This window comes from Globicephala melas, chromosome 8, assembly GCF_963455315.2.
Source record: "Globicephala melas chromosome 8, mGloMel1.2, whole genome shotgun sequence".
Lineage (NCBI taxonomy): Eukaryota > Metazoa > Chordata > Mammalia > Artiodactyla > Delphinidae > Globicephala > Globicephala melas.
In genome coordinates, this window is record NC_083321.1 from 102,876,487 (window position 1) to 102,892,097 (window position 15,611).

The 15,611-nt window shown below is 36.2% G+C and overlaps 1 protein-coding gene across 8 annotated transcripts in view; it reads right to left on the reverse strand.

Moving 5' to 3' along the window:
- The window catches only part of ARHGAP32 (Rho GTPase activating protein 32), a 481,492-nt gene that overhangs the window by 66,074 nt on the left and 399,807 nt on the right, over nt 1-15,611 (reverse strand). For all 8 annotated transcript variants that reach the window (XM_060304292.1, XM_060304291.1, XM_060304294.1 and 5 more), the window contains 2 exons: nt 14,198-14,275; nt 3,607-3,688 (listed from right to left, as the gene is read on the reverse strand). In XM_060304292.1, coding sequence (XP_060160275.1) covers nt 3,607-3,688; nt 14,198-14,275 — 160 coding nt within the window. The remainder of the gene's footprint in view (nt 1-3,606; nt 3,689-14,197; nt 14,276-15,611) is intronic.

The following is a 15,611-nucleotide window of genomic DNA, read 5'->3' on the forward strand; positions in this document are numbered from 1 at the left end:
TTTCCCCATTGCCCTTGTTGTGCAATAATACAGGGAGCTTTAAGTTGCAGTCTTAAACTATCTGCATCTTTCAGATCTGGCATCTAACATGACAGATGGCAATGTTAAAAATAAAGAGAACATTAAAGTTATTTGTACTGCAGGCAAAGACAGTTTTAAAGTGTGAAACAAGCCTGAGGCTGATAGAATTCACATCATCCTTTTCAAAATGTATTAAGAAGGCACATTTTCCTATGCCAACCCTGCAATGCTGCTCACAAAAGATAAAATACTAGCTTTTGAAGGTGTGCTGTCATTATGTGTATCATTACTAATTTAGAATTAACAACGCCATAACGCCAGGTCTATTAACAGAAACCTATTTTCTAGAACTGTCAATAACTGATTAACTTTCTCAAGTTTTAAAAGTTTTGGACGTTATCACTATTAGAAAATCACTTTCATATTCAGAACATGAGAAAGTATAATATTTGATTGATACAATGTAATATCAATATTAAGCTAATATTTAAAAACAGTATATCTCTGAGGCGAAATTATCAAAGATAAGACTTTATAATTAATAAAAGTTAAGCTTACACAGCAGAAATACATAAAAATAATGCACAAGAAATAACAATAAATTTTTGATGTTGAATTTTAATAACTTTAAAATAGTGACCACAAAAACCCATGATCATCTCAATAGATGGATTAAAAAGTATCTGACAAAATCCAACACCCTTTTGTGATAAAATCATTCAACAAACTAAGAACTGAAGGGTGCTTCGTCAACCTTATGAAGGGCATCTATGAAAACCCCACAGTTAAAAAGTTACTTAATGGTGAACAACTAGATGCTTTCTCCTAAAATCAGAAGACAAGGATGCCTGTACTCAGAACTTCTATTCAACAATGTAACATATCCAGGGCAATTGGGCAGGAAAAAGAAATAAAAAACATCCAAACTGGAAAGGAAGAAGTAAACATATCTCTATTCACAGATGACATGATCTTATATTTAGCCTATCCCAAGAAATCTACTAAAAAACCTATTAGAACTAATAAAATTTCAGCAAAGTTTCAGGATACAAGATTAATACACAAAAATTAATTGTATTTCTGTGCACTTGCAGTGAATAATAAGAAAATGAAATTAAGAAAACAATTCCATTTACAATAGCATCAGAAAGAATGAAAATAAATTTAACAACAGATATGTAAAACTTATACTCTAAAAAATTTTAAACTACAAAGTATTGAATGAAATGAAAGGTCTAATAATCAAATGGAAAAATATCCCACGTTCAAGGACTGGAAGACTTAATGAATACTGGCAAGAAGGTAATACTTCCCAAACTGATAAACAGATTCAATAAATCCCTATCAGAATCCCAGCTCTCTTCTCTGTAGAAACTGACAAGATGATTCTAAAATTCATATAGAACTGCAAGGTACCCAGAAAAACCAAATCAATCCTGAAAAAGAATAAAGTAGGAGGACCTCCCAATTGAAAAATTTACTACTAAGCAATGGTAATCAAGACAGGGTGGTACTGGCATAAGAACAGACATATAGATCAATGGAAGAGAATTGAAAATCCAGAAATAAACTCATATGTCTAAGGTCAACTGATTCTCTACAAGGGAGTCAAGTCAATTCAATGGGGAAGGAATAATCTTTTCAACAAATCGTGCTCGGACAACTGGATATCCAATGGAGTTGGACCTCACACCACACACAAAGATTAACTCAAAATGGATCACAGACCAAAATATAAGATCTAAAACTATAAACTTAGAAGAAAACATAGGAGTAAATATTGACTTTGGGTTAAGCAACATCTTCTTAGATGAGACATCAAAAGCATAAGTGACAAAAGAAAAAAATAAATTGAACTTCATCAAAATTAAGAACATTTCCACTTCAACAGACATCATCAAGAAAACGAAAGACAAACCAGAATGTGACAAAATATTTGCAAGTCATATTATCTGATATAGGACTTGTATCTGGAATGTATAAAGAACACTTACAACTCAATTAATAAAAAGACAACCCAATTAAAAAATATATAAAGGATCTGAACATTTCTCCAAAGATATACAAATGGGTAATAAGCACATAAAAAGATGTTCAACATTATTAGCCATCAGGGAAATGCAAATCAAAATCACAAAGATATATCACTTCATACCCACTAAGACAGCAATAACCAAAAAAAAAAAAAGTAACAAGGATATGGAACAATTGGAATTCTCATACACTGCTGGTGGAATTGTAAAACAGTGCAGCTACTTTGTAAAACAGTTTGGCAGTTCCTCGAAAGGTTGAACACAGAGTTACCATATGGCCCAGCAATTCTACTCCTAGATATATACTCAAGAGATGAAAACATACATCTATACAAAAACTTGTACACTAAGTATTACATTATTCGTAATAGCCAAAATGGAAACCCAAAATGAATGGATAAAAGAAATATTGTATATCCATACAATGGACTATTATTTAGCCATAAGAAAGAATGAAGCACTGATACATGGATGAATCTTGAAAACATTATGCTAAGTGAAATAAGCCAGTCACAAAAAGACTATATATTGTATGATTCCATTTATGTGAAATGTCTCGATTAGAGAAATCTAGAGACAGAAAGTAGGTTAGTAGTTGCTTAGGGCTGGGGGGAAGGGAGAGGATGGGGCAGTGTCTGCTAATGGGCATAGGATTTTTTTTTTTAAGTTACTGATGCCATATTTAAACAAGGAAAGAAAACTACAGCCATCACAACCACTAATGAATAAGTACTCACTGAGAAAGTGCTTTTATGTTTAACAAGTTTACCCAAAGAAGGGGGATTTAACAGAGGATAAAAATGCCTTGAAAAGAGACTGAGAATCCCACGGTGAGGGTAGAGAAGGGCAGAGGGAATGTAATACAATCAGGAGAAATACACTTGATTACTCCCTCCTCCTTCTAAAATCTTTTAGTCTTTGTTTTTATTTTCTTTCCAAAAATTTACATCACAATTAAAAGGTTCCAGATGAGGTATTCTGTAAAATTTGTCCAGATTAAATCACCCCAATAAAAACAAAAATTTCCAGTTTTAAATTTTTACCCCCTGTAACACATTGCTCTACATATCTGTAAAATACTCCACATACTTATACAGCACTGTAAATATACTATATAAATGACAACAAATGCTGTTTAAAATAGTTTTGATGTTCACAGGCACTGATAAAATATACATTCCCTTCATTTATTAATTTTCAGCTAATCATACTATCTCCGCGTCAATTCTTTAAACCTGGTATTTTCTTTTATTGTTTTATTCATTAATAAGCTACATTCCTACTATATAATTGTAAAAACAAATAATGACAAAGCTTAATGGAGCAAACAGTTCTTAAAATTGTCTAAAATTTTGAATGCATGTAAACCTTTGTGAAATGATCAACAGAGAGAAAAGAATATACTAAAAATCAAAGCCACATAAAATTAAGAGTGCATATTATGACAATAAATGCAAAGAATAGTTAGACAAGCTATGTGCTTGACTGGAAGAGAAAATCTGAATCTTTAAGCAGTTGATAAATAATCACATTCATGAAAAAGTGTACTCACCGGGTTTTGGCACTGAGTTGGTCACTGACTGGGGAACTTTCTGATTAATTAACTCAACACAGTGTCCAGGGAAGAGTCCCACCTAAAGAAGAAAAGCAGCAAAGAGAGGATTTTAAACCAGAGAACAGACCAGTGCATGAACACTGCCAATTCAATTCCAGTAATGTGCTTCACAGCCCCTCCCAATGATTCTGTTATTCCAAGACTCTATATCACTGATGATGCCAATTATACAAACAATAAAACAATCTGTTGCTATGAGTATATCGAGTTACGTGTTTTATTTGTCTAAATATCTAAGTCTGCTTTCCTAGTTTTACCTTTTAATTTCCCAAGCTTCTTTTACACCAATTAAAATATTTAGTCTGATACCAAGCTATGCGTGCAAGAGGTATAATTTATACCTGTTAATAATTTATTTTGCTGAAATTTCAATCTAGTTAACACCTCTGTCAACTTTCATATTTACTGATTTCTCTATATGATTTTAAAAAAATCAACACTAAACCTCATTCAAATTTTTTTGCAAATTTTCTCTTGTTTCTCTCACAGGTTCCATGAAATGACAAGACTAAAATAAATTGGTGAAACAACTGCTCACTTAAAATCCTGGTATCCACTGTTGTTAAAGAGCCCAGTAGTGCGTGGATAAGTGGGAAAGCAAGAGAAGAAAACAACCAATCTCGGCAGTGGTAACAGACTCTGGCTTCACGCCAGTTTGACATGGTAGCAGGATTGCTCATGGTGTTAGGTAGATTCCCAAGGAGCTGTATTAGTAAAATACTGAGCTCCAGATCACCCAGAGATACTACATCGCCAACAGAATGAATAGAGAAACAAAGAGCCAGGAAACAAAAGTAAAAAGGGAATTTTTACCAATATTTATAGATGTTTTCTTAGATGGGAATATAATTGGGCTGCCAAGCAGCAGATGTTAAAGCTGAAACAAGAAAACTACATCACTTTGTACATCCATCCCTCTGTTGTCAAGACTCTGGGGGAGAAAGGAATGGTCTTCCAAAAGTATGATTCATCGTGAAGTTCTGAGCTGTGTAATTTCCATCTGTGTGGGATTATTTTCACATGCTCACTTGCTGCATTCTTACTTCAATTTCTTGATCGATATTCTATGTTAGTTCTTAAAATTATGAAGATGTAACTAGTTATCAAGAGCTGAAAGGGCTTATTAACAAATTTTCAGTTTTGTTTGAAAGATGTGAAACTTGGGTCTTAGAGTTCCTATATGCTTTGCCTTCCAAAATGATGCTCTAAGTATTTGCTTTTATTGGTGAAATTCTATATCATACTTTACTCAACTTCCTATTTAACTAATAACAAGTAGAAATTCTTCCAAGATTGGTTAGAACCAGACAAGAATCAACTTGAATAATTATTCTCATTCTCTCTTACGCAAATCAGTTATAAGATAATCACTTATGGTTAAGTGTAGCCCCAGGATTAAGAGGGCCTGGGTTCTACTCCAGGTCTGCCACTTACTGGTCGGGTTTATAACTTAGCCTCTGTGTTTCGGTTTCTTCCTCTAAACATAATAATACTGTACCTAATTCATAAGAGTTGTTATGAGAATTAAATGGATCAGTATAAGCAAAGTGCATATAGTAAGCACTTGAGAAATGCTGTTTATTCTTTATTATCTCAATATGCTGGCCACTGGAAGATCTAGAGGGCTCTGGCCCCTCCTCTGTATGGATATGACACACAATACCTACCACCTTTTGCTTGTGTATACTTAAGTTTCGTCACTGTCAAATATCATTCTTTCCATAAAATTCTAATTCATTTCAATTTGTAAACATTTTCTGCAATCTGCTATAGAGAAAAGACCACCCATTTACTAGGCTCTGTGATCTGCAGCAAATTGCTTAACATCTGTCTGTTTCTTAATTTGTAAAAATGGGACAACATTAGCTACCTCAATAATGTGTATGAAAGCACCTAGCCTAGTTTCTAAACTCAAGCATCTGTCAGCAAACAAAACTAATTTTCCATCACTTCTTCACAAAGACTGAACAAAGCTTAATGATCTTCTTTGGGGAACTGTATCATACATACTAGTTACACTTTCACCTTTTGAATGTCTCAATGCATCAGGTCTAGGTATATGGGGGAAATGCTACTGTGTACTATGTAGAGGTAGGTCCATGATAGGTTCATCTGACGCCTAATTCCAATCCCTGCTCACCTGTCTCCCTTTATTATAAAGTGCAATATTACTAAATATTAGCTAAACTAAATATTCAGTTTCCCAGATTCCTTGCATTCAGGTGTAGCCACGGCACCTGTAAAAAGCTTTACTGCTACTGTTCTGTCTCTTCTTTATGCTGTGTACGTAGGTATTGGGATTGGCTCTGCAGTAGCCATCATTTGACCTTAAAGAAAGGCCAAGAGAATCTTAGAGAATTCTGCCTAGCATCATTAAGCTGCTGACTCAACTGCAGCAATGCTACCTTTTCTGTTCACTTTTGTTTCTTGAAGCCAAAATCACTCTTAACTGTAACTGTTTACAGTTAAGGTAACTTTTATTTAAAGGAGTTAATTCTGTATACTTGTGAAAAGCAAATAGATTCTGTTTTCCTATTATAAAATTTCCATAACAAAAAATGAAACTGTGTTCTACTGAAAATATACACATAATGTAACTAACCCTAAAAATATAGTTAATGAACATTTATACTTTTCTGATGCATACTTAAGCTAGTATTTCACCAAATATAAATAATTTTAATAAACTCAAAATGTCCAACGTTAAAAGTGACTGGAACTCTAACAATATGATCTATGAACTACATCATCCTGTTTTATTCACATTAAATTATATTATTATAATTATATTCATCATATTATTCTTTCTGCTGCAGTGGCATTTTCTAAAGCTCTAATGTAAATGGCTGAGAAAAGTGAGGGAAATTCAGTATATTTTGCAGGACTCAAAATGAGTTTCTACTCTAGGAAGATGGGAGGAAAAGAAAAGACGAGCATCTAGGGCCCATGAGGGTAGAGGAGTAGGTAATAAAAATATAGTAATAGAAGAAAAAGATAAGGCAGGAACAGGTTAGGGATGGGCTTAAAGGAGAGAAAGAGAACCTTCAATTTAGTAGTTTTTCCCCAAGTCAATTTGGCATGAGGAAGAAAGAAAAGTATATGAATGTAAGAGACACAGAGGTAGAAAACACAGGAATTATCAATAGGATTAGATACATGTAAAGTTAAATCAGATGCTTCTGCAGTTCTTTCCCACTTTTATTGAGGTACAGCTGACAAACTGTGTATATTTAAAGTGTACATTTTTATAAGTTCTGGCACCCATGAAACTGTAACCACACTTAAATTTATGAATACATGTATCAACCCCCAAAGTTTCCGTGTATCTCTTTGTAATCTCTCCCTCTCTCTACCAGCCCCTACCCCTGCCCACCAGGCAACCATTAACCTAGTTTCTATCACTAAACATTACTTTGCAATTCCTACAATTTTATATGAATAGAGTCATGCAGCATGTATTCTTTGTCGTCTGTTTTCTTTCATTCAGCATAATTATTTTGAGGATCATTCATGTTGCTGTATTTATCAATAATTCTTTCCTTCTATTCCTGAGTAATATTCTACTGTATAAATACCACCAATTGTTTATGCATTAATCTCTTGTTCATGAGATACCTGGGTTGTTTCCAGCTTGAGGCCATTATATGTAAGGCTGCTATGAACAGTCATGTGTGAGTTTTTGTATGAACGTAAGCCTTCTTTTCTCTTGGATAAACACCTGGGAGTTGAATGGCTGGATCATGTCATCAGTGTATGTTTAAGAAACTGACAAACTGTTTTCCAAATTGGTTGTAGCATCTTACATTCCCCCCAACTGTGTCAGCGTTCTAATTCCTCCACATCCTCGCCATTCTAATAAGTATGTAGCAAGACTTCACTGTCATTTTAATTTGCATTTCTCTAATGACTACTGGTGTTGAGCATCTCTTTATGTGTTTGTTTGTCATATCTTTTTGGTTAAGTGTCTATTCCCACTTTTGCTACTTTTTAAATTGAGTTCTGTTTTCTTGTTGAATTTTGAGAGTTCTTTATATGTTGTGGATACAAGTCCTTCATCAGATATAATCATCACAAATATTTTTTCCCAGTCTGTGGTGTGTCTTTTTATTGTGTTATAAGTAATGTCTTTCAAAGAGCAGAAGTGTTAAATTTTGATGAAATTCAATTTATTATTTTATGAATTGCTCTTTTGATATTACATCTAAGAAACTTTGCCTAAGCCAAAGTCACAAAAGTTTCTCCTATGCTTTCTTCTAGAAGCTTTATAGTTTATGCTTTACATTTTGGGTACGTGATCCATTTTGAGTTAACTTTTGCATATGGCGCAAGAAATAAATCAAAGGATTTCTGGAGGCATAAGGATATCCAACTGTTCCAGCATCATTTGTAAAACAGGCCATGTTTTCTTCACTGAACTGACATTGAACCTCTGTTGAAAATAAGCAGTCCATGTATGTGTGGGTCTACTTCTGGAATCTATTCTGTCCTGTTGACTTATGTGTCTATCTTTCCCCTAATGCCACACTCTCTGGGTACTGCAGTTTTACAGTTAAGTCTTCAAATCAATTAGTGTTAGTTCTCCAACTTTGTTCTTCTTTTTCAAATTTGTTTTGGCTGTTCTTTTCTAGGTCCTTTGCATTTCCATACGAATTGTTTAATCTGCTTATCAATTTCTACAAAAAATCTACTGAGATTTTGATTGGTATCAATTTGAGAAGAGATGGCATCTTAACAATATAAAGACTTCCAACCCATACACAGGGTATATATCTCTTTTTTAAAATATTCTTTAATTTCTCTCAGAAATGCTTTGTAGCTTCCAGTACACAGATCTTTTGTATCTTTTTTCCGATATATCCCTAAGTAGTTCATAGTTTTGATGCTATTACAAATGGGTTTTATTATATTTTCTGACTGATGTTAAATGCTACTGGTCTGCGGACTAGATATGAAATAACAAGACGTCCATGCAGTTGTCCCAAGTATATATATTTTAAATATACACTGTGTATTTTAAATACACAATTACTTTCCTTTTATTTCTCCTTTATATGTGACAAATTATACTGACTTTTTTGAAATTGTGTTTGTAGGTTGGTATATCATTTGTAAATTTCATTTCAGGATCATAAGGAAAGATTTTAGAAATTATTTATCATAACAAGGGGGTATAGGGTTTGATGAGGTTAAGAACTACTACTCTAAGCCATTTTGTCAATAATTTCCATGAAACTGAATGCTTAAGCATCATTTGCTAGGACATATTCTGATGTTACAAATTAACAAAAGGAGCTATCTAAAACTAATTTCTCTCTAAACATCAGTGGCAGCTGCTAATGGCACCAATAAGAAAAATAAAAAACTGCAGTAAGTAACACAGAAAATAATTTAAGAAAATTTACATATTTTTGTGATCCAAGGGGGGGAAAATACAAAATTGGAACTCACCAAGCTTGTGTTCTGGCTATATCACTGACTTACTGTCTTTGTAAATCAGAACAATCTATCTAAATTCCTTTGTCTCAGGATTTCTATAATTTTAAAATGACAGTTTAGGACCAGATGATCCACTACCATCTTTTCTAATATAGAAATCTATGATTCACACATGTAGACAAGCAGAAGCCACTACGGGTTCATTAAATTACTACTATGATCTGTTCTTTGCCCAGAATGCCTAAATTTCTACCTACGCTCTGACACTAAACAGCAAAATAACAATGGGCTTGCAGTTTAGTCCCCTTTTGCTTTAGTTTCCTTGTCAGTAAAAGAGAGGTAATAACAGTACCTTCTTCATAGACAGTGAGAATTAAAGGTTAATGGAAAGCACTTAGAAAGCACACGTAAAAGCAGCAAGAAAGTGTTACAATTCCTTATATTGGAGTACCACATACTCCCTCTTCCCTTGAAATTCTATAACATTACAGTATGTGATTTCCCATTACTTAACTGGAGAGGAAATATTCTGCTCTACTTAATTTTGAGTAATGAAAAGGTGCAGCTTTGAATTCCGTACATAAAATGATGGTCTTCATAGAAATAAGTGGGTAAACTGTCTTCCTCTATTAAACTACTTACTACAAGGGACAAGGTTTCCACATCCCTTCCCTTTGGCATAAAGAATACGTTTCTGAAAATAAGCTACTTGGAACCACATTAAACTCCTGAGGCAAGGAAATGTTTACTGTCCAAGATTTGCTTCTCTGTCATTGTACACAGAAACCCTCACACAACCTTCTGGGGTAACTTTGAAAAATAAAATAGCTGATCCTTGACCATCTTGAGGAGAACCAAGAGAACATGAGCTGTACAGAGTCCTGTCACTCTCTAAATGGTATTTTATCTCTTAGATTGACTGTATCCCAAATATGTTTTAGAAGATTTTCTGGGGGGAAAGGAGAACACTCACTAAACTGTGTTTAATTTCTTCCTTTATCTGTGCACAGGATAAACAATGGGAGGCTGGGTCAGTGGTTCTCACATTTTGTGCTTATTCATCACCTGAGGAACTTGATAAAATTCAGATTCCTGTCCCCATCCCCAGAGATTCTGATTAGTAATATCTGTTTTTAACATGTTTTGGGGTCATTCTGATGCCAGTGGCTCCCAGATAAAATTTTGCCAAACATGGCACTAACAAATAATGCTCAAAGATTTTAACATTTTACATTTGTGTTATGGCTTTTACATAAGAAAAGAAGACTTTCCAGACACCTCACCTCACATTTCCAACCACAGTCCCCAGATAAGTACAAAAGCTAATGACATTTATTTTTAACAAGAAAGAAAAAGCAAAGAGCTTTTTTTTTTTTTTTTTGCTGAAGTATAGATTATATGATGAAACACCTCAGAAAACAGAGGTAAAAGATTCAATATACTCTTTAGAAGACAAGTAAAAAACAGATTTTGGAATTTCAAATTACTATAGTTAATATAATTTCACACTTCCTACTCCCAGAAGTTTAAGAAAAGAAACATAGTCACAGTATAATTTAAACACATGGATGAACTAATCCTTCTGCTCCCACAGCAAAATTATGGTCTAGGTTAAAACAATACACAGATGGGCAGAATGCTGATCTTTATCAACCACCAGCTGATTGGCAGAGTCTACCTACAGCTCAGAGTAAGCACTGCTTCCAGAAGAGTGGTCTGAGGAACACCTGGGCCGGAATCACATGGATAAAAATGCAGTCTTAATCCTGTCCCACAACCAGTGAAACAGCATTTCAGGGCTTCAGTCATAGGATTTTATGTTTTAACATGTTCCCCATGTAACGTGTCATAAGCATATCAAGTAAAGTTTGAGAATCAGTGTCGAAGGGAGGGCAGAAGGAGTTACTGGTAACAGAAAAATGAAGATGGCAGAATAGCGCCCTTAACTATATTGGTAAATGCTACTCCTTGGACTACTTTTATTTGCAAATTAAGAGAACAATGCAATAAATACCATCACACACCTATTAGAATGGTTAAAACAACAACAGCTGAGAACTATCGAATGCTGATGAGAATGCAGAGCAGCATCACCGCTGTTGCTGGTGGGAAGGCAAAGTGGTAACAACTACTTTAAAACACAGATTGGTAGTTTCTTACAAAGCTAAACATGATCTTACCATACAATGCAGCAAGTGCACTCTGTGGTATTTACCCAAAGGAGGTGAAAACACATCTGCACAAAAACCTGCACATGGATGTTTATAGCAACATTATTCATAAATGCTCTAAACTAGAAGCAACCAAGATGCACTGTAATAAGTGAATGGAAAAATAAATTATGGCATATCCATAATAATGAATATTAGACAGTGAAAAAAAGGAACTATGAAACCATGAAAGACATGGAGGAACCTAAAATGCATATTGCTAAGTGAAAGAAGCCAGTTTGAAAAGGCTACATACCATAGGATTCCAATTATACGATGTTTTGGAAAAGGCAAAACTATGGAGACAATAAACAATCAGTGCTTGTCAGAGGTTAGGAGGAGAGAAGGATGGATAGGTGAGCACAGATGTTTAGGACAGTGAAAATACTCTGCATGAAGCTGTAATGGTGGATACAGGTCATTATGCATCTGTTAAAACCCACAGAACTATATACATCACAAAGAGTGAACCTTAATGAAAATATGGATTATAGTTAATAAGGATGTATGAATATTGGTTCATTAAAGGTAACAAAGAGCAAACCCCAAAACTGTTTCCATCATTATGGAGGAGGATGTGATACTGACACACTGTATTCTTATCCTTGTGATTCCGGCCCCAGTGTTCCTCAGACTACTTTTCTAGAAAGAGTGCTTACACTGTGCTGTACGTAAACTGCTAATCAGCTTGTGGGTAATAAAGTTCAGCATTTTGCCAATTCTATTCAATGAATTGTAAAGCAAGATGTTAATAGGAGAAACTGTATACATGTGTGGGGCAGGGAGTATATGAAATTCTGTGTATTATCTGGTCAACTATTCTGTAAACTTGTACTAAATGATAAAACCTATTAAATTTTTTTTTTTTTTGCGGTACGCGGGCTTCTCACTGCTGTGGCCTCTCCCGTTGTGGAGTACAGGCTCCGGGCGCGCAGGCTCAGCAGCCATGGCTCACGGGCCCAGCCGCTCCGCGGCATGTGGGATCTTCCTGGACCGGGACATGAACCCACGTCCCCTGCATCGGCAGGCGGACTCTCAACGACTGCGCCACCAGGGAAGCCCTATTAATTATTTTTTAAATAGTAAAAAAAAATAAAACAAAGTCACAAGCCAGCAACTGCACAGCATCAGTTCACAGGGCTCTGAGGGAAAGGCTTCCTTCCGCACGCCACGTGTACTCTGTCATGCCCCGAGACAGCTGGCCGGAGAAAATGACACACGAGACTGACAAAAAAGGAAAGGGGAGTCCACGTAACACGCTATAAACACATTAGGTTGAGCAGAGCTGCCTGCATGCCGACACCGCATTTCCAGACCGCGTCCCTTCAGCGGTCAGAGTGCCACAGCTCAGAGCTGGCCTCCGTCCTGGGACGCAACAGCCCACATCTTTGCTCCCCTTCACCCTCTCTCCCGAGAGTGGTCAGCTCTAAATGGCCTTGGTTCCCGGAAGACCCCACTGTCCAAGCTACCCCAAGGCCAAGCCCAGCCCCTCGTCTCCTGCTACTGTATCAGGAAGACAGGTTTCCTGCCTCTGTGCTTCCTCCTTCATGGCTCACTGACAAAGCACAGTTTACACAGTCCATCTGTGTGACCAGGACAGGTCAAGCTGGCTAACTGGTCACATGGCTGCTTCACATCTAGCCAGTCTACCCAGGTCATCTGGACATCCTCTCCTCTGAAGACATGCACAGGACGCTGCATTTCAAAGTCACCACCTCCAGAAACCCCTCCTAGATCTCCTAGGGAGTCCTGCTGGGCTCAGAACCTCCCACTCATCTGAGAGGCCCTGAGGAGGGGACCAGTACTGCCTGTCCTCCTCATCCTGCCTCGGGGCATGGTGTCAGTGCCCAGAGGGCCTTCTGCCATGAATGAAACGAAGGCCCTGTACCAGCCTGTGAGTACCACTGGGCCCCTTCTCAGATGCTGCCTGAGGACAGTAGGGTGGGGAGGGGCACCCATGAAGCAGTCATTCCCAGGGCTCCTTCCTCCCAAGGCCCTCAAGCTCTCTGCAGTCATGGGCAACACCCCTACACTCTGCCTGCCCTTGGCCTAGGAGCCAGCCTGGCTCAAGCAGGGCCCTACTCTTTATCAAGTCTGTGAGAGAGAGTCCAGGAAAGGTCTTCAAGCCAGCCCTAAGAGTGGCCCCACCCACCTAGCCATCTGGGACTGTCTAAATAATATCTCCCCAAATTCTTATGCTGAAGCCTTTAACCCCAGTATCTCAGAGTGTGACTGTACTTGGAGACGGGAGAGAGGAGGACTGAATTGTGTGGGTTCTTCCCTTAAAGTATTCAGTTCCTTTTTTAAATGAATGCCTTTTTTAAAGCATTTTTAGATGCTCTTCTAGGGATAGTTTTAAAAGATAAAAGGAAACTTTATCATCCTATGGAAATTAGTGCTAGTCAATCTAAAATATGCCTTTATCAGGTCTCAAATTAGTTAGGCATATAAGGAAAAAGAAAGAGCTTTAGATTCTGCTGTTATTCTGCAATTCATACATTGTTTACATTAACAGTTACAGTGCATTAAAAAAACACTGATCAAACTGACAATTCTAGAGAGAAAACATACGTGATTCATGATTTTAAGCCACTGTGAAATGCAAGGCAGAGTCACAGTCCCGATAATCTAAAAGTGGTCACCAGGCATGTGATTCTGCTCACACTTTGGCTATACCACCATACAGGAAAGAAGAAGGAGATCAAAACAACCACAATAGTAACTAGAAAAGGAAACCCAAGTCTAATATCTACATTTTTTTTTATCACTGCAGATAAAATTTCTGATGACAAAGTCCACTGCCAGCACATATTATAAACAGAAATATTACTGAAAGAAAAAACGATCTTTGAATTTTCCACACCAAATTCTTTGTTGCCTACCTGAAATCCATGCTTGCCTCTCCACCACGTGCTTAACACTTTTGGGGGCATGTCAATAACAGAAACAATGTCCCCCACCTAGGAGAAAAAATTTTAAGTGAAACGTTTTAAATCAATTTTTAAAGCAATTGTCTGTCTAGAATTTAAATCTTAACTGTAACAAAAGGGTAAAGTACTATCTTATTTTCTGGCTCATTATTTCTGGTAAAACATTAACACTTCTTTCTGTAAGGAATTTAATAATCTTAACCATTTGTTAAGGAGAGGTTTACAGAAAATTAAGCAGCACAAAGACTGTGGTCCAACTAACACCTGTAGTAACTTCAGAAAGCCTGAGTGATAGCATAAGATGTCTGAACATCAGGCATCATACCACCATCACTTCTGTTAAAATACTCTGTTAACTGCTGTTACTAAAGGTGATCAGATTTCGCTTTAGTGAACCTAAAAGGCTATTTTAAATACTCATATTTAGCACAACAGCGGCTTCTATTAATACATTTAGTGAGCACTTACCATGTGCCAGGCACTGTGCTAAACATTTGACATATCTTATTTCATCATATAGGAAAGCTCTAAGATGTCTACAATTACTGGGTTATTCTTAGTACATGTAAAACTGAATGACAACTACATTTCTTTTAATAGATGGTTCAATATAACATTCCCACTAAATAGCTGACTTTCTTCCCTTTAAAAGACAAACTAATGAGTTTGTACAAACTTTTACAAAATTGTAAGTATGAAAATAGCAATAATAGCTTTTAATAATATATTTAAAGGAAGTTGTATTCTTCAATCAAAATAACTGATGATCTCTGTGATAAACCAGTTAAGCACTTCAGACCAATGTTGCTAATGTACACAATATTGCTTTAAGAATTTTTTTTGTATATTCACAACTAATTTTTCCAGTCATGAAAGTCCTCTTCACAAAACCATACTTGCTAACAGACATGGTATCTTTCAAGACCAAGGATTCCTTTGTGTATAGAGCTAAAAATTTAGTTTGAGAACAGTCTGAATTCTATACAGTAAAAATTTACACTGTTTTTCCTCTTAAACTGAGTAACTGCCAGCATTGTCTTTGGTCTCTCATCAGCCAATATTAAAGGAAGAAACTTAATTCCTCTCCTTTTGCATCTGATAGCAAGAAATGTTCATTTCACTTTTCATCTGGTCTTTACCTCAATCTATGAACAATGAGAAGAAAGTATCACTAGGTATTGTTTTTAGGTGCTAAACACACAAAGACAGAAGAGGATCTGGCTTTCAAGAAGCTCACAGAGACAAACAGGAGAACAATTATGACTGAATGTAGTAAGTGACATATCAGAGATAAGCCTTGAGAACAGCTCAGAATGACGTTCAGTGCAGGTTCTGGGGGGTATGTATTTCCATGGAGTAGAGGGAA